The sequence below is a fragment of the Panthera onca genome, chromosome B2 (genome assembly GCF_046562875.1).
Source record: "Panthera onca isolate mPanOnc1 chromosome B2, mPanOnc1 haplotype 2, whole genome shotgun sequence".
Lineage (NCBI taxonomy): Eukaryota > Metazoa > Chordata > Mammalia > Carnivora > Felidae > Panthera > Panthera onca.
In genome coordinates, this window is record NC_138343.1 from 138,516,429 (window position 1) to 138,536,993 (window position 20,565).

General features: G+C 38.6%; 1 protein-coding gene across 1 annotated transcript in view; it reads left to right on the forward strand.

The window, feature by feature from the left end:
* Nucleotides 1-778: 778 nt before the first annotated feature.
* The window catches only part of SCAF8 (SR-related CTD associated factor 8), a 96,583-nt gene continuing 76,796 nt past the window's right edge, over nucleotides 779-20,565 (forward strand). Inside the window, 4 exon segments of the mRNA XM_078447503.2 lie at nucleotides 779-968; nucleotides 1,312-1,395; nucleotides 7,589-7,621; nucleotides 7,623-7,652. Of these exon segments, the coding sequence (XP_078303629.2) occupies nucleotides 888-968; nucleotides 1,312-1,395; nucleotides 7,589-7,621; nucleotides 7,623-7,652 (228 nt within the window). The 5' untranslated portion in view covers nucleotides 779-887.

The window sequence follows — 20,565 nt, forward strand, 5'->3', positions numbered from 1 at the left end:
GGTACACCCCTAACTTTTAATTTCAATAAATTTTGCTTTTAATTTGGTATTGGTTATTTTACATTGCACAAAGTGAGAGCAGGCATTTTGCTAGCAGCATCTCCCTTTTCATCACGAATATTGTATTCACCGTTTCAACTCCAAACAACCAAGGGCAAAATTCCTTTAAAATAATTCATCTGCCATTAAAAATGAGTTTCCCTTTCACCTATACAAATCTCGTGCATCTGGGACCCGCTTCCCGCCGCACAGACAAATGCTCTCATTGTCTGTGCACCAGTCCCCCTGGATTTTATGCAGCGTGCATTTCCTGCTCGGAGCTGCTTGCTGGCTGTGTGCGTGCTTCCCTCGTCCCCCTGCCCCCATCCGGATCCGAGGCTTTTGTTTCTCACATTTCCTCGAGACGCTATTAAAATGCATGGACTCATCGTTACTAAATAAATGAATGACTAGGAACTTTTTTCTTGGCTGTTAACCTTTAGGCCACTGTCCAGTGAAGTTCTCAAAGGCACGTGAACCCAGCATCTCACGTAAAGGGGCCAATCCACATGCAAACAACCGAAACGTGGACATTATTTCCCAAACTTGTCGTGTTACGGGGACACTTTGGCATTTCTCAGAGAAACGCTTTGCAGGGCCCTCGGGCCGCGGCGCCCCACGCGGCCGCAGCGCTCGCTCCCGCGTCTGCAAGGCGCGAGGAGGGGGCGAGGAGCTGGCCGCCCCGGGCCGAGCGGAGCGGGACCTCCGGGCGGCGACGCTCTGGCCCGAGCTGGCTCGTTGGTTTCCGCGCGGCCGCTCGGGCCCGCGCGGTCCAGTCAGCAGGGGGCGCGCTGGCCGGCGCCGCGGATCTTCGAGCTGCGCGGCCCGACTCGCGTCCGCCATATTGGATGCCGCAGCCGCTGCTGCCAGCGCTTCCTCCTCCGTCTTCGCTGTGCGCTGCTGGTTCCTGCGGCCCGAGCGGCGGGGAGGTGAAACAGGAGTCTGACGAAGGAAGAAGAAGGAGGGGGTGGGGAGTGTAGGGGACGGGGCTAGAGGGCGGAGGACCGAGACCGAGCGGGGCTGAGAAGAGAAGGCGCCGCGGCCCAGCCCCTCCCCCGCCCGCTGCCGACCCGCCCCGGCAGCGCCTGTGTTCCCCAGACCGGCGCTCCGCCCGCCCTAGCGGCCATGCCGGAGCCTCGCTGCCCCTGAGGGAGTCTTTCCCTGCCAGTGCTTGCCCTTCCGCTTCGGCCCCAGGGTCGCAGCGGCCGGGTCTCCCGCCGGCGCCCCTCCTCGCGGCGGCGCCGCCGCCCGCGTCTCGCTCTTCCCACCCAGTGCAGTGGCCGCCGCCTCTTCCGCCGCCGGGCTCGGGGCCTCCGCACCGACAACATGGAGGCTGTGAAAACCTTCAATAGCGAGGTTGGTATTGCAGTCTAGCTTCCCCTCCTACCCATACCTCCCACCGGGACGAGGCCCGCGTGAGCCGGGTGGGTGCGGGCCTGCAGGATTTCCCAGGGTGGGGCGAGTGGCGGCCTAGCTGTGTCGGGGAGGAGGGGGAGGGGTGTTTCTCTGCCCCGCGCCCCTCCCCCGAGTCCGAGGGGAGGGCTGGGGGAGGGCCGCCCCGGGGCGGAGGGAGGTTCCGGTGTCTCCGGCGCCCTATTGAGTGGCTTAGGGGTTGGAGGGAAGGCCCCGTTGGGCCCTCCCCCGGAGGCTCCTGGCTGGTCTCTCGGGGTCAGTTCCGCCGAGGCCTGGCCCGCCCACCTCTTTCGTGAGCTTGCGGGATTTTAACTGCACGCCGGACATCACTGCCCAGACTTCCCCGGGGTCCTTAATGAGGCAGGCACCGATGAGGGTAGTACAGGAAGGGAACCTAACAGGGGTGATGATCTATGGTCACGTTGTACGTACTGTTTATATTTGAGATACTGTTGGCTAGGTAACCTGCCAGCTAGGGACTTACGCTAAGAGAATGGTTGATGGGGACGCAGGATTGTTACTTGTCCCTCCTCTCATCATTAGGGCATAAAGACACAAATGGTAGGCAGAGGTCTGTGCTTCAGGAGAGGGAAGATGTTGGGGAAGCCTTTCCCACGGGCTCATTCATAATGTCAAATCTAACACTAGATTTTAAAGCAGGCGTCCAGTTTTCACTATTTAATTGAATTCACTAGTCTGAAAGGAGACAGGTTTTAATAAAGTACGTTATTTTTTTTTAAAACTCCGACGTAAATAGATCCTAATGCAAACATTAAACATAACGAGCACCTATCTACATAGCCAGAATTATCTTTATCTGTCTTGGAAAGAATTTTAATGTGATGTTAACTAAAGTCGCATGAATTTTATGAACTTCTGATGCGGAAGTGCTGGTACTCTATTCAATAGTGTCATTAACAAAATCTTAAATATTCACCTTTTAAAATACCAGACATGTTACTGTTGATAATATGAAGAGGATAATGCTTTTTTTAAAACTGTCTTACATTTTTTTTTCTTTTATTTCTTCTTCCTTTTCTTTTTTTTTAAGAATTGGCATTTGGGAAGCTTAGCAAAGAGGCTAAATAAAAGTTAGATAACATTCGTGTGAGTTGGGCTCTCCATATTACAGTACACGGCAATGACACAGATGAAAACAAACTTTTTTTTTTTTTTTTTATAAAGGATTTTCTTTTTTGGTATTGGATTTTCTTTCTCTTTTTTAACCATTTAATAAACAGAGCGGTAGACTTGGAAATCTTTTTTCCATTTTATTTATGAATTGACAGCTAATAACTACAAAATTTGGTTTTTTCAGCAATACTATGTAGTGCTTAAAATCTAAAAGAAAAAATATTGGTACTGTATGTTCCAATTTATTGCTAATAGTTTCTCAGCTGTGCGGGAAAGAAAACAGCTCTATGTAGCCATTTTATTTGCTACATACTGTGTTACAGCACTATGGAATGTTAAAGTTTTAAGAATTACATATTTTTAAAAAAAAGCCTTTCTCTTATTTCCAGTGCAGTGATTTGACTTACCCCCACCCACACTTTTTTTTTTTTTTTCTAAGTTTATTTTTTTAGTAATCTCTGCATCCAACGTGGGGCTAGAACTCCCAGCTCGGAGATCAAGAGTCACATGCCTTTCTGACTGAGCCAGCCAGGTGCTCCTACCTCACCCCTTTTTGATGGGTGTTTCTTCTGTTTGTCTAGGGGTTTCCTAATATATATCTTCCCTCACTCCAGCACCCCCCCTCCCCACAAAATTTTGAATAAGATCCCTCATGTGATAGAGTAAAGGTGCTAACTACACTATGGTTGTCACAATAGAGCACAGTGGAATAGAAATGGTATATCAGTTTTTCAATTTAGTATTGCCATTAAGGATAGGGGGCCTAATATTTACATGGCTAGCTGTATATTTAACCTGTTTTCTCATCTAGTCTTTACAGGAATTTGAAATTGGCAGTAGTAGTTCCATTTTAGTGTACGTAGCGCGCTCCCCTTTCTCCCTACGGATTTCAAAGAAGTTAGAAAATCTTTCAACTTTTATTTACTAATCTGCTCAAACTTCACCATGTTTGAATGTGGAGTTAGCTTAAAAATAGCAATATGGAGTCATAGAGTGTTGGGGGAGGGAAGTACTGTCAAAAAAGATTCAGAGGAATATACTTTTTGTTTTAAACACAAAATACATAATCTTTTTTTCTGATTTTGAATATAGTTTCTGTGAATGTAATGCTTGCTGTTGTAGTAATTTTGTTACAAGCAAACATATAGTCATGGGAAATAGTTCAGTAATGAATATTTTCCATTAAATCATGTATCGCAAAGGGTAAAAATAAAAAAAGAATCTTGAGTTATAGTATTAGGAGAAAAGGATGTTTTAGAATGTTTACTTATAATGAATTTGGCTTTTAAAGCCTGATTTAAAATATGCTTAGGTTTTATGGCTTGCTAATTCTCAGGTTATTATTATTTTTTTAAGTTTATTTATTTTGAGAGAGAGAGAGCATGTGTGGGAGAGCTGGAGAGGAGCAGAGAGAGAGGGAGAGAGAATCCCAAGCAGGCTCCATGCCGTCGGCACAGAGCCCAACGTGAGGAGCTCGATTTCACAAACTGTGAGATAACGGCCTGAGCTGAAACCAACAGTTGGACCCTCAGCTGACTGAGCCACCCAGGCACCCCAGTTCTCAGGTTTTTTAATATTGACCCCCTTCCAGCATTGGCTTGAAAATAGGGACATACAGTACCAGAGATTTGAAAGTTAAGAATATTGATTTTTTTTTTTAAGATTTTATTTTTAAGTAATCTCTACATCCAACGTGGGGCTTGACATCACAACCCTGAGATCTAGAGTCACATGCTCTATCGATTGAGCCAGCCAGCCAACCCAAGTTAAGAATATAGATTTTTAATTTACAAACCATGGATGAGTTTCAGTCTGAAAATTCATGCCTTATGCATCGTGTTTCTGAATCATGGTCAACAGGTGCTGCTGCCCCCACCCCTACCCACCATAATCTGTCAAAGGGAGTCTGTGCCCTCTCCTTCCCTGTGTTCAAAATCACTGTCAGAAGATCCTTTATGTGGTAAATTCCTTAGTTATCTTGAGTTCAATGAGATTGAGGTCTAAGAACTGATATTTAAGTGCCCACTGTGCTAGTTTTGTGAGAAAGCCGTCATTTACAGATAAGCGTCATCATTGTGATGAGTTAATCCCAGGAGCAGTAATGTCAGTTCTGAAATGATGAAAGAAAGTTTGTCCACATTGGAATATAAGATTCCCTAAGAGTCAGTGCTTGACCTGGGCAGTTAACTGAGAGAATTATTACCATTACAAGTATTGTAGTTGTAGCTGCTCCGAGATGGTGTCATACCCTTGTTACGGTGGTTTAGAGTTCTCACTTCAGTGAAAGGGGACTCGTTGGTCTGCTTAAATTCTGTTAACTATTTTAGGACCACAGCTGATTACTGGAATGCGGCAGTTTTATGTGAGCTGTCCCTAAGAATGCCACTGAATGGTGGTCATTGTGGTAGGGTTATTACTTTGTTTTTGAAAAGATGGAAAAGACTAGCAATGCATAACTCTTTCCTCAGAAAATCATAACTTAATTGGAGAGGGCACTTTCATGATAAAGGAACTCTTTTTTCAAATAATTTTTTTATTTATTTTAATGTTTTTTTTAAGAGACGGAGAGACAGAGTGTGAGTGGGGAAGGGGCAGAGAGCGAGAGGGAGACACAGAATCCGAAGCAGGCTCCAGGCTCTGAGCTGTCAGCACAGAGCCTGATGCGGGGATCCAACCCACCAGCCGTGAGATCATGACCTGAGCTGAAGTCGGACGCTTAATGGACTGAGCCACCCAGGCGCCCCCATGATCAAGGAGCTCTTAAAGTAATACATGGAAAATATAAGCATCTGTTATGCACTGGCTATACTTAGACAAAGTAACTAGAGGAAATGAATTTTACTTGTGTGTTGGATTCTTTAAATTTTTAAGGACTTATTATACTTCAACAAGTTAACATTAATACTTTAACATAATCAAATACCAGTTAGTGATCAGTTTTTTCCCCCTAGATTCTTTGTATAGCTTGTTGAATTACTATAGTTGTTTTTTCTATCATGATCCATTTCTCTTGCTGCTCAGAAAAGGCTGAGTGGGATAATAAAGAACCAGATATGTAGATTTGAGATGTGTCCAGTAAATTACCACAATGCAAATTTTGGATTTGCCTTGGTTCATAAATTCTGAAATGGTTCTAGTACCTTTTATCATCTTTAGGATGCCTAAATTCTTGGTGTGTTTTGTCCTTAGGATCCTTCAGTTAGTCAAGATTAGCAGATGTAGACTTTTAAGAGTCACGTTAACACCTAGGACATTTTCCTCTTCTGTGTCTTGTCTTTCACACTGAAAGTGAAGTCCCATCTCTGTTTTATTTCATTTCCAGTTTTGTTTCCATAGTGTTCATTTGTCCAACTATAGGACTTTTTATAATCTTCCCACCAGTATCTAGTAGTAGACATGGGATGGTGAACAGTGGAAAAGGTAGAGGGAGTAATAAATAAAAACGTGTGAATTTTGTTTTTATTTGTGTATTTTTCTTTTGTCTGTGGTTCAGGAAAGGAATTTTATGTGAAGCAACCAGAAGACATTGCATTTTTGTTTCATTTTCACCTACCAGGGAATCTGTCTCCTATTTCCTTTCCTTTCCTGTTTTAATCCTTTCCTTTCCTGTTTTAACTTTCTAGTGAGTACTTTGGTTAATTGTATCAATCAAGCCATCTTTTTTGTTTCCACGCTGTGAAACTCTCTTAAAGATAGGCATACTTAGTGTTATAAAGGGAGGAACCCTTCACTAACGCCTCCCTGCTCCAGTGGTTTAGATTAGGGTTTTTCACCCTCAGTACTATTGATGTTTTGGGCTGGATAATTATTTGTTGTGAGGAGCTGTTCTGTGCGTTATATGAAGTTTGGCAGTGATCCTGGCCTCTACCCACAAGGTGCCACTATTGTGACAACCAGAAATGTCTGCACATTATCAAATGCCCCTTGGGGAACAAAATAGACCTTGGTTGAGAATCACTGATTTAATTCCCATTACATGATCTTAGAAAACTGTACTTTCACTCTTAGTGATTACTGTAAGTAATATAATAATAGTTTTTCCTACCAGACGATAAGTTTCATGAGGACAGTGACCATATATTTTCATTGCCTCATATCCTCAGTACATAGCACAGTACCTTAATACATAGTGTGTGTCAAATAAATACTTCTTGAATGAATGAATGAGTGGTATTCTATGGACTGAATGACCTGGATCAAGGTAGTTAACATTTCTGGACATTTGGTTTTCTCCTATGTAAAGAAAATGATTGATTTGAGATATTTAGGTTTCCTGTTAGAAGATTCTTTGATTAAATATAAAATTAATGTGGGGGTAGAAATTTTTTAATTGAAACTCTGATCTGTTTGTAATGTTCAGTTTACTAAGGAGAGATCATTGGGAGGGGACTATTCCATTTGAAGGTTCTAGTTAGATTAAGCTTCATTTTTTGATTATGCTATTTCCAAACCTTTTTTTGCTTTACTGTTTTTCAGTTTAAAGCAATGTATGATAAAAGTTGTGGGGTTTTTCCTTATATTATTTTGAAAATTTAGAAAACAAGGATAATGGAGATTGATAATAATGCTTTTTGAGAACATGCTTGGGAGTGTTATAGTCTTAATTGTTCAAGATTAAATGTAAGCATTTTTTTGGCAAGATTGAAATAGCTCTATCATTTTATTTAGGCTAGCACTGAGTTTGTTATAGTAACTTTGGTTGACATTTAGGGGACATCTGTATTCCCCAGATTCCTAAATAGTCATATTTTATGATCGCTTGCTTCTTTTTTTAGAAGTATAGTTGGCTTAGAATTAGTGATGATATTACTAGTCGCACATGGAATTTCAGATATCTCTTTCTAGGGCCAGTTTTGCTGTTATTGGACAACTTCTAACTCAAAATGGTATGAGAAAATGTAATCAACCTTGACCTTGAACACTGGCTGAGCTCCTGAACTCGAATGAGCTCATTTTATCTGGTTTTGTTTTCTCAACATCTTTCTCTACTCCTCTCTCTCAGGATTGTGCCTCTACTCCTGCTTGTACAGACTGCTTTTTCCAGCAGCATGGACACAAGAAGCATAGTAAGATGATTATAACGCACATAAGGCAGGCCCTTTGGAAAATACTAGGTTTAAATTGGAAGTGAAATGATGTCTTGATTATATGGGCCATACTTGGGAAGTGGAATAAATTTTGTCACTTCGAATATGTTAGTAATCTTAAAGAGAACATCTAGGGAATAGTTGAATTTCTTCACAAAAAGTAGGTTAAGTGGAAAAAAAAGTTATTGTGCTTAATAGTGAGCATAAATCATATATACTCTTGCTGCATTTACTTACATTCTGCTCCACATAACTTTACTGTAATGCAAAAGGAATATAACATTACCTATTTAATGTGAATAAATTGCAAACCTGTTAATTTGGTGGTTGGAAATAAAATACATCTTATATTTTGAGGAAGTTCTTCAAACTATAAGATGATAGATCATTGACAGATATACTGCAGGGTTGGAGAAACAAAAAGACTACATCAAATTTTTGGTTTTCTAATTATGAAGGAGCAGATTTTGGTAGAGCTACTGATATGAGAAATAAATGCTGAAAAGAAATTTTTCTGTAGCCTGTAAATTCTTATGTAAGTTAATTCTATCTCAAGTTTGATGATAAACGATGCATTTGTGCTTTGGTTTTTAATTTTATGCATTTGGTCTTCTGATCTGGTTTTACAAGAATTTCTTACACACCATATTTTAAACTCAGGGAAGGATATGTAAATGCATTGTGTCGTCTACTATAGGTCAGGAAGTGTCTTGGTAACTTTGACCTTACCACATTTGGTCAGAATGGAGAATAGAGAATATTTGTTAACGTGTCTTAAACACAGTTATGGCTATGAAGTTAATGTGTGCCAAATTTGTTTTTACAATAATTCCACAACTTAATATAATTTGTGTAGGTTGATTTGAAAGACCTAGGATTTTATTCTTTCATTTAGCCAATAAAGTGCTTACCCATGTACCAGACACTTTTCTGTCTGCTGGGACACAGTGGTAAACAAGACAAGCAGGAAGCATACCCTTTTTGGAGCTGATGTTCTTTTAATCCTCCCCTGCCTCGATCTGCCTTATGTGCCTGAGTGAGGTGGTGCAGAGCTGGTGAGGCTATGCGGGCAGGCCCGACGCTGGGGCTCTGCACTTTGGGGACCGGCTGGCCGCAGCCCTTCTCACTTCTGGTTGCTCCTCTCAGCATTTTGCCTTAAAGAGTCTAGAATGCTCATCTGTTATTCAAAATAGACATGAGTAAGTAGACTTCTTTCAACAAGAACATGGTCTTATGTTTCAATAGTGGGAAAACAAGATGAGCTACATTAAGTTTTATACCAAATTTTGTATCATGTGTTTATAGAAATCAGTTTTTATTTTGAAATCATAACTATTGCATAACAGCTGTAGGAATGTTTCCCTTTGTCACTGAAGTATTTGTCTCCACATGCAAATGATTAAAAACTTGTCTTAAGTGGTGACGAAACCTTTATGAATTTGGAGAATAAGTTAATAAGTATTTTTATTTTTAAAGCAAACTTTTGCTTAAGTACATGAAAAAATCGGGTTCTCTTTCTTATAAACGCTTATTCTTTGAATTTGATTGGATTCCTTAGGGCTAATTTGAGTAGCTTGTCAGTGAAAGATGAAACACTTTGGATTGTGTATCTTACGTCTTGGTATATAGAATTTTGGAAATGATATAAAGATCTTTTTATACTGGGTCACAGTCCCTAAAAGGTTTACTGGTACATCTGAAACTAATAGTGTTCTATGTCAGTTATATTTTACTTAAAAAAATAAGTTGACCAAATCCTAGTTCATGGCTTTTTAAAATTTAGTAAGATTTTTACACTGTAAAGTTTTATGGTAAAAAAATAAATAGATTGGGGTGTTTGAATTTATTGAAATATTTGAAGTATATGGGTAAAAAGAATGTTGAGTAAGTGAAAATTTTTATAAACCAAAATATATAGCAGATACCTACTTTCTGCAACAGCTGTTTGCTGTGATGAAAGATGTGTGGCTTAGGTCTTTTTGAAATACTTTTGTTTACCATTGTTAAAAGTGAGCCACTTTACAGTATATAGTGTTGTGCTCTGACCCTCTTGACCCCAACCATCAAGTTTCAGTGGAAGTTTAGGATAAGCTTTTGAGAAAAGGATAGGTGCTACTCTCCTTTTACCAACTAGAAAACTGAGGCCACCGTTGTGGTTTTACCAACAAAATGTGACTTTGTAAGTATTAGAGCTGAAACTGGAAGAGACAGACCCAGGTTTCAACCTTTGCTTGAGATATGTTCTTACCCTTGTGTAAAGAACTATCACTCAGTTTTTCACAATTCCTTTTTACTGTCATAATGTCCAAGTATAAATTAGCCTTTTCCCACTTTTGAACTTTATTTTGACAACTTCAGATTTACAGAAAAGTTACAAGAATGAAGGATTTTATGTACACTTCATCTTGACTTCTCTACCTAATTATGTTAATGAACCATTTTTGCTGTTTTGTTCACTCCCTCTTCACATGCACATGAAAACACACAAACTTTTTTGGGCATTTTGATAGGAAATGCAATTCATTTTACTTTTAAGTGGCTGTTTTCTACAAGCAGTGACATTTTTTTACATAGCCATAGTATAGGAATCAACATCAGGAAATTAACCTTGATATAATGCAGTTGTTTGCAGATCTTGATCAGATTTTATTAATTATATCAGTAATGTCCTTAATAACGGAAAGAGTAAATGCTACTCCACACCTTGAATTCATTCATCTTGTTTCTTCAGTATCCTTTACCCTGAAACAGTTGGTTATAACTCTTTGTCTTTTATGACCTTTGATTGTATTGAATGATAATAGGCCAGTTATTTTTAGAATTTTCTCAGTTTGAGTTTTCTTCTGTTGCTTAATGATTAGGTTAAGCTTACACATTTTTCGCATTCTGCAGAAATGATATTGTGTTCTCAGAAAGCACATGGTGTCTATTTATCCCATTAATAGGAATGTTAACTCCCCTCCCCCCTCCCAAGGTTTCTCTGTTGTAAAGATACTATTTATCCCTTTGTAACAAGTATCTTATGGGGAGGTATTTTGAAACTAAGCACATACCTTGTTGCTTATCGAACGTTAACCCATTTGTTTAAGCATCTGTTTAATTCTTGCCTTGAATCAGTACTAATGCCAAAAGGTGATTTTCTAAGTCTATCATTTCTTTATTATTAGCATTCTGTAAGAGCTTTTCCTTCTTCCCCCTTAATGTGTTTATGTATATGTATGCATATCAGTATGAACTCGTGGATTTTTTTTTTTTTTTAATCATTGGGGTTTTTTGATGGAGAGTGTCTCAGTTTTGACCAGTCAGAGCTATTTCAAGCTGTCTTTTGTGTCCTTTTGATGTGTGGTCGTTATGTTTTGAGAATTCTCTTTCTTACATAATAAGATATTCCCACCCCAGCCTTGGAATCAGCCATTCCTCCAAGGAATTCTAGTTTCTTCTTGTGGATATTTATTAGTGGATTAATCTAGAAATTATATATATTATATACATATGTATATAATATATAACAATACTGCATATATGTATACATGTATACATGTATACATATGTACATAAACATATATACACATAAATTTTTGGTTTTTAACTGTCTGCCTATCTAAAAAGCCATGGATTCACCCTGATAACCTCCAGTTCCAGTCCAACAACTGTAGGGTTCATTCTAGCTTTTCCCCTTTCCAATTCTGTAATTACTTTCTCTGACAGCAAGAAAACTAGTTTCTGTTACCCACAGTGTATTTACATACTTGATCAAACCTAAAACACACAGAAAGTAGTTTCAGAATTGCTAAACCATATGTCTCTGAAAACAAACGTATTAATGAGCATTTAATATTTGTTTATAGTTCTCTTTTTTCTTTTTTTTTTTTTTTTTTTTTTACCTGAGGGTATATAGTCAAAATGCTATGTTTAAACATGGCTTGGTTAATTTTTTCCCCTTAATGTGGTTCTGCTATTCATTTGAAGTATAATTAGATTGGGTTTTTTTGTATTCCATTTTGTTTTTTTTCTTCCTTTGTCCATTTTTGGTATTTTATTCCTTTAGTGTGGAAGACATTAAACCCAAATTAACTTTATTCTTCCCTTTTTATTAGTTTCAGCATTTGTAACCATTTATGTTGTGGTTTAAAAATGTTTCTTAACATTTTTCAAATCAAAAAGCCAGAATTCAGAAGTTTAGATGTAGAGAAGGTTTTAGGTGAAAGATGTGTTTCTAATATTGTAGATTCATAGGTGAAAGAAGTGTGTATTCAAAAAGCTTTCATTCTCTTGTGAGTGGAATCTCCATCCACAAGGACCAGTAAACTCTTTCTCTAGAGGACCAAATAGTAAATATTTTTAGGTTGTGTTAGCCACTTGAGGTCTCTTTCACAGATTTTTTTTTTTTTTAACTTATTTTGAGAGAGAGTGCGTGAGTGTGGGGGAGGGGTAGAGAGAGAGGGAAAGGAGGAGAATCCCCAAGCAGGCTCCATGCTGTCAGTGCAAAGCTAGACATGGGGCCTGAACTCATGAACCCGTGAGACCATGACCTGAGTCGAAATCCAATCAGACGCTTACTGACTGAGCCACCCAGGTGCCCATCTTTTACATATTCTTTAAAACAATTTTTTTTGATATTTATTTATGAGAGAGAGAGAGAGAGAGAGAGAGAGAGCAGGGGAGGGGCAGAGAGAGGAGACACAGAATCCGAAGCAGGTTCCAAGCTCTGAGCTGTCAGCACAGAGCCTGATAGGGGGCTCCAGCCCATGAACCGTGAAATCATGATCCAAGCTGAAGTTGCACATTTACCGACTGAGCCATCAGGTGCCCCTCTTTCACATATTCTTGTTGGTCTTTCACAGTTCTTTTAAAATATGAAAATGTTCTTGGCTTGAGGGCCTACAAAAATAGGCCATAGGCCATAACCTTGCTGGCTCCTACTGGAAACTTTGAAACCTGAGAACTTGATTAATAGTATGCTACTTATAATAATTATAATTGAGCAGGAAGATATATTCCTTGTGGCTTTATAATAGGCTTATTTGGACATCAGCAATAGGAACAAACAACTTAAAAAGCTGCCTTAGTGAAAATAATTTATTTAAAATTTTTGAGCACTTACACCAAGTGTAGATGCTATTCTAGGCTCTAGAGATTTAATAGTGTACAAAACAGACTCCACAACAAAACACAACCCTACCCCCCGCCAAAAAAAAAAAAAAAAAATCTGCCCTCGTCAAGTTTACATTCAGTTTTGTGTGTGGATGTTTTCACAGTTTTATAAAATTCATGTTTTTTGTTTTTTTCATTTAGTGACATTTATCTATTAATTGTTTTCAGGGGTGCCTGGGGTGGCTCAGTCAGTTAAGTGTCTGACTTTTGGTTTCAGCTTAGGTCATGATCTCATGGTTCGTGAGTTTGAGCTCTCGGCTGCCAGCACAGAGCCTGCTTGGATTTTCTCTCTCCCTCTCTCCCCGCCCCTCCCCTGCTCATGCTGTCTCTGTCTTTCTCCCCCAAAGTAAATAAACTTAAAAAGAAATACTTACAAAAATAAAAAAATTATTTTCATATTAATTGCAGAGTGAGCATTTTCTTGAAAACTGGATTAAAAATGCAGCAAAAGGGGCACTTTAAAAAGCTTGGCTCATTGCTTCCCATCTACTAATACTACTTTTGTGTGTGTGTGAAGTGTGATTTTTTTTATTTGAAAATGATTCTTAGTCCTGATGCTTTCAGGTTATAGCTATACTAACTCACTAGAAGATGACAAGCTAAGCCTCATTAATTGGGACAAAGAACCCAGACTTAATTTAGTGATAAATATATGTGTGTTGTATAATCTTAATTTAAAAAAAATTTTTTTTAATGTTTATTTTTGAGAGAGAGGGAGAGAGACAGAATGTGTGCGGGGGAGGGGCGGGGGGGGGGGAGGGGGGGAGAAGCTGGCTCCAGGCCCTGAGCTGTCAGGGCAGAGCCCAGCTTGGGGCTCGAACCCATGAACATGAGATCATGACCTGAGCTGAAATCGGATGCTCAATCTACTGAGCTGCCCAGGCGCCCCTGTTATAGAATCTTTAAAAAATATTATTCAGATACATTAGTCTTTAAGGCTTTAACGAATGAATGATAATGGAATGATTCTTAAAAATACCATCTGGGGCGTGCAGGTGGCTCAGTTGGTTAAGTGTCCGACTTTGGCTCAGGTTATGTTCTCACAGCTGGTGGGTTCGAGCCCCGCATCAGGCTCTGTGCTGACAGCTCAGAGCCTGGAGGGAGCCTGCTTTGGATTCTATATCTTCCTCTCTCTCTCTGCCCCTTCCCCACTCAAACTCTGTCTCTCTGTCTCTTAAAAAAAATAAACATTAAAAGAAATTGTTTTAAAATACTGTCTGAAGTTGCTAAATGTAGTTTTCTTGAAATAGGGAGAACATGTCCTGATAGTGTGAGTATTTATTTATCTAATAAAAGCTCCAGAGCTATGTGCAGGTTACCTATCTAGTCCCTGGCTAAATACTGAATAAAACTCATCACAGCGAGTTTTTACAATGTTGTAAGTTTGTTGTAAAAGGATTTTTACCTTTGAGTAGTTTTTCTACAAGCATTTAATTAACCAGTAAGTGCCCTTTTTAAAAACTTTATTGAGGTATGAGTAACTGCTCTTGTAAGGATTATTAACACCTTGAAGTTTTTACACCAAGAAAAATATTACGGTAATTACTCTTATTGAGCAAAATTTTCCAAATTCTTGTTTCTATTTCTGTCAGGAGAACTCAAAACCTTTTTTATAGGCCTGTCTCTGCTTTTGTGGCAATTGTAGGAACAAGGGTTGTAACCAACTTAGCTGAAGGGTATTGACATTTTAAAGGAGTTGGCCAGAGATACCACATCATTCCTTGTACAGAATTTCCCAGTTTTTTAACTCATTTGCATAATCAAAGGATTAAGATGCCTTAGGCCTGTTACAGCTGTAATTAATGATTCGAGATAATTCTGTGAGAACTTCTTTATTTACAAGTCCTTCAAGATCGTTAGACCATTTTTTCATTCTATTTTCCTTAGAATTTTCCAGTTGCTACAATGTAATTATAGCTGATGAAGGTTTTCATGTAATAGGAACTAGTGGTTGGAAAGAATGCTGCAAAGAAGTAGTTGCTGGTTGTTTGAGCTTTATTTTTTATGCATATGTGCCGGCTATCAGGCATTGTATTCTGCAGAGTGGTTATCAGCCTTAAAACTTAGATACCTGTGTTCTGTTTCTCAATTCATATTCCAATAGGGGTGAGAATGGGAATGGATTACTACAAAGTAGTAGTAGATTACTACAAGTAGGTAGTGTAATGAATATTATGTTACAGAAAGTAGTGATACAGCATGTGTAAACTGTGTGTAAGCTCTTTATTGTGTATGTCATGATGTATACAGAATGAGAGAGGAGATGTTATGTGATGCAAAGGATAGATGATTTTCAAGAAAATAGAAGCTTTAGGTAGGGGATGGGGTTGGGTAGATGATGGAAAATGGGCCAGGGATGTTCTGATGAAGGGCCTTTGTACACTGTATGTAAGACCTCATTTTTAATCAAAGAGGATTGGAGATTCTGAAGGGTTTTGAAATTGTGTTTCAGAAAAATGAGTAGTATCTTTGAAACAGGGCAGGACAATGGAGGGATGAGATTAGAAGGGAGGCTAAATTAGTATAGAGAAGATGAGGGGTTCAACTAGAGTGATAATAGGGAGAAGAAAAAGGGATGAATGCAAGAGAAATTTCATAATAATAAGGAGCTAGATATGAGGACAAGTGTGGTGCCAGGGCTTTAGCTAAGTGACAAAGTAAATAAAGGGGTATGGTATCAATCACTAAGAGGGGCAGATCAGGAGGAGCTAAAAACTTGAGAAAGATAATTTGGTGGGTTGGGTTGAAGGGAGATCGTTTTTAATAACCTGGAATAAAAGGAAGATCTTTACTATGGAAGGACTGAAATACTACCCATATCTCAACCACCAAAAGTTACTTTTACTATTTTGCTGAATACAGTAGTAATTTTGAGAGTTTTCTAGGGAGATGATACAGAAAAGAGAAGCAGGCTTAAGGCAAAATCTTGTGGAATCTTTATGTTCTTCAGTTTTTTAATTTATTTTTTTTAAGATAAGACTTCGATCCATTCTGTTATATTGTATTTGTGAATATGAGACATTTGAAAGCAACTCTGTATGCATAGGATGCTTGATTTTAAACTCTGCTTATAATGCAATTGCTTTTCTTCTGTGCAATTGAAATATAAGTTGTATATGGAGAGATCTGTGAGTAAGATTGATTTAATTTTCTTTAAGGTTTTTATTAGAATTTCTTAACATTGAGCTTACTCATATCATTCAGCATTTTATTAGCTCCTGTTAGCCACATCATTCTTTATCTTATTTAACTATGTCTGTAATAACCAATTGTGAACGTGAAATTGTAAAGGTAAAGACTACATCATTAGAAATATAGAACCCGTTATTTATCTGAGAAATTTCAGCTAATATGGTTTGTGGGGATCTGTTTTGAAGAGGATTTAAAAATGAATTATTCTTTCTCATTTTTTTTTTTTTTGGCCATTTCATTATTATTAGTACTTCTAAAATTAAAGGATATAAAACTCATTTCATTTCAATGTTTCACAAAAGACATAGGGAACTGAAATTAAACAAAGTTGGATTGTTTGGATCTCAGGGAAAATTTAAACTAAAGAGTTACTTTTATATATGTGTATGTTTGTTTATATTTATGGATTTTGGTTTCTCCCATGGAGAATCATTTGTTTCCTTTGACTTTAGGGTACTCAGAGACCATTACAGTCATGTGACACATTTGTAGCTATAGGCATAACTGAAGTGTGTGGTTCTATGATTGGGTTTCTTGTTTACTTCCGTGCTTAGACTTGATTTCCAGAAATTACAGATTTTAGACCTGAAAGATGTATATCACTTAACAAACAAACAAAGATGTGTATCACTTAACAAACTCATTTTATGGATGAATAATCAAGACCGAGAGACGATGAAACTTACTTAGTATCAAAGACACATAGTCAGCAACCAAATTAGAATTTCTGCTCTTGTGACTCATTTTAGCATTCTTATTTTTTCAGCGTGTATTTGTTTAGTGAGATTTTGGTAGTACTTAATGTGTGTGTGTGTGTTGGATGTAGAGGAGTGGAAATAGGGAATTTTAGTTGATTATTATCATTTCATGCTGCCCCTGGGTCAGGATAAGGAATGAACTATTATGTTATACTGCTGCTCTCCTGCCCATAAGATAAGGTGCCATAGGAAAATATGCATACCTTGGCAGAGAAGTACCACACAGTAACACCCCTCTAGCCAGCAGTTTTCTAGCAATTCATCCCTCTCCAGAAAAGTGAAAAAGCCATTGGGTCAAAGCTCACGTATCTTACACCTTCTTTGTGGGAAAGGAGTACAATTACTCTGTAAGCCTGTATCCTTAGCATCTTCCTAATGTTCACATTTTAATAGTGGTGGCTACTTTGTAACTACCTTTAGATTTTCTGGGACTGCTGTTTTTACAAGGCTTCTGGTTCAGGTATTTTAAAGCAAGGCTGCAGGGTCACTGTGGTTACTGTCACAGTAGGATGTGATTGTAGTTGACAAGGGAAGAGATAGTTGTGGGGTTACACAAGATAACCTTTAGGATTTCTTTAATATTAACCCTGATGAACAAGTTTTCTAATTAATTTTTCTTGGCTTCAGTTTACTTATTTCAAAAATAAAGATAATGATGCCTTCCTTGACCACCTCTAAGAATTTGTTTAAATATTTAAAATATTGGCTTGTTTTAGAATGTTTAGAAAAGCTCGTTTAAGTAAAATAGTAAAATTATTTTTTCAGTATTTGCGAAGTTAATACAAGTTCTAGGGACACCTGGTTAGCTCGCTCGGTTAAGCGTCTGACTCTTGATTTTGGCTCAGGTCATGATCCCATGGTTGAGGGATTGAGCCCTGTGTTGGGCTCCATGCTGACCGCACAGAGCCTGCTTGGGATTCTCTCTCTGCCCCTCCCTAGCTTGCTCTCTCTCAAAAATAAACATTAAATAAATACAAGTTCTAATATTATGTTTTTAAAATTTTTTTAAGTGATTATTTCAGAGAGAGAGAGAGAGAGAGAGAGAGAGGGAGAGAGTGTGTGTGTGAGCAAGGGAGGGGCAGAGAGAAAGGGAGACACAGAATTGGAAGCAGGCTCCAGGCTCCACACTGTCAGTGCAGAGGCCCATGCAGAACTCCGTCTCACGAACTGTGAGATCATGACCTGAGCTGAAGTTGGATGCTTAACTGATTGAGCCACTGAGATGACCCCAAGAAAATCTATTTTAAAGTTATTAGGAGTATAATTTTGCACTAGAATGTATAAAGTATTTATTTTACACAGATACATATATACACACTTACAGTATTTGTGTATGTACATAGGTGCATATAGAAAATTCTGGAAGGCAATCTACCAGTCTTTTAACAGTGGTCATTTCTTAAGAGAGCAGTAGGTGGATAGTGTGCAGTGAATGAGATCTTTCAATATTTGGAATTTTTCATTTGGAATTACCATGTTACATTTATAATATCCCTCAAACCCAAAATACTACGTTTCTTAGCTTTTGTGAGAAAGAGGGAGTTAGTCTATCTTAATAATAATACTATTTTTTTAATGTTTTATTTTATTTTTGAGAGAGAGAGTGCAAGCAGGGGAGGGGCAGAGAGAGAGGGAGACACAGAATCTGAAGCAGGTTCCAGGCTCTGAGCTGTCAGCACAGAGCCCAACGCGGGGCCTGAACCCATGAACCATGAGATCATGACGTGAGCTGAAGTTGGACATTCAGTCAACTGAGCCGCCTGGGCACCCAATGATACTGCTACTTTTCAATGCTAATTAATATAATGAGATCACATTTTGTATATATCAACTGCACATTTATTTTTAATATTTATTTATTTTGAGATAGAGCACGCACATGAGCAGAGGAGGGGCCGAGAGAGGGGGAGAGAGAATTCCAAGGAGGCTCTGTGATGTCAGTGCAGAGCCCAGTGAGGGGCTGGAATTCATGAACCATGAAATTGTGACCTGAACCAAAATCAAGAGTTGGATGCTTAACCAGCTGAGCCACCCAGGTGCCCCTGACTAAATCCTTTAGAGAGTGAGCTTGCTTGTTAAAGGTTGGAAGATTGTTAAACCTTATTTGACAATTGCTTAAAATTCATACTGAAGTGAAATTTGTTTAGCTGTTACTTGGTCAGTAGATGCATAAGCTTCATAATCTGATGTCTTTTGATCAGAGTCTTCTTGGTTATTAGTTAGGTTGATGCTACTCAATGGCAATGTCTCCACAAGCATCTACCGTCTTACTCAGTGGCTCACTTGTGTATGTTCAGTTGGCTGCTAGCTGGTGGGCTGTTTTGTTGGGTGTTTGGAAACCGAGCGTCTGGGTAGGCAGAAGAACTGGGTTTGGGACATGGTTCTGTAGCTTACTACCAATTTGAATTGCGTTAGGTTACTTACCCTAAATTTATCCATCTATAAAATGAGAACAATATTAATGTGTCATTCTGAAGATAAAAGCGATACAGCCTTTATGATAGTACTTAATAATTGACAAAGTGTATGAAAAGTCATTATTACTATCTTTCTTCTTCATCATGCTACTGCCTGTCCCTTGTTTTAATTCTGTATATTTGTTGCTCATATTTCTGGAATCATTTCACCCGAAGGCCTGGTAGGCTCTTGTTCTTATTCTCTCTCTGATACTTAGTCTTTGGTATTTATTCTTTATTTCTTTAACTGTTATCTCTTCAGGAATGACTTGTATTTTTGCTTTTCTCTTCTGGGATTCAGTCTCATGTTTTTTAGTTATTTTGTATCCATGTGCACGTGAAATTATATTGTTATCACTTGAATCTAAACTTGTATTCCTTCCACAAACTTCTTTTAGACTTTCTCTTTTTTTCTTCTCATTTTATATAAAAGAATATTTTAATTCTTGTCCTTAGGAACTGGAAAGACTATACATATTTGGAAATGAGCCTGTACCAAACACTGGCCAAAGAAAAATCTGCGACTTTATGCCTTATCTTTGTTCTGGTCACTCAGAGATACAGTGTTATCAGCTGTGATTGTTGTTGCTTTTTGCCTCACATTATTTTTGTCTGTGTGTTCAACGTAGTCTACTTTCCCTTCTGCATAGATACAGGACCCCCTTTTCACATTCTAATATGCCACATCTCTGAGGCCTGATGGGAATACTAATATTCTGTGTTATGTTGTCTTGTGACTGACATCACCCATCTGGTATGTTTCACTTTCCCCTGATTGCCACATCTTATTCATTGTTAGAGAAAATATTGTGACTGGGTTTTTCTTTTCCACCTGTCTCATGACAGGGTTCTGACCCTCTTGCCCAGGTAACTGCATACGATTAAGAGATGTTTCAAGAACGAAGCTGCTAGCTATTTCAGATTCCTGTCTTACAAAGTGATGGAACAGCTCTGATGCAGGTTTTCAAGACATGGCTTTTATTTGCTTTTCCTACAGTCTAGTCTTCCGTCCTCCCCGGATGCTCTAGCCTGAACCTAGACTTCCTCTTTATGTCAGTAGTAAAATCATACTCCCAAATACCCAGACTTGAGAACTTGGAATTTTCCTAGTTGCCTCTTTCATTTATATCTTCTCAGTCATAAAATCCAATGAGTTATTTTTAAAAATGTGTTCTGCATCCTTCCTTTTTATTCTTAGTATTAAATAATAAAAATAAAATGTTGATACTTTAGTCCAGGTCCTCATTATGTCCCCCCTTTGGTTTGTTATAGTTAGTTTTGAGTTGGCTTTTAATTTACTATTCTCTGTTCTCTCTAGTTCATACTGTAGAA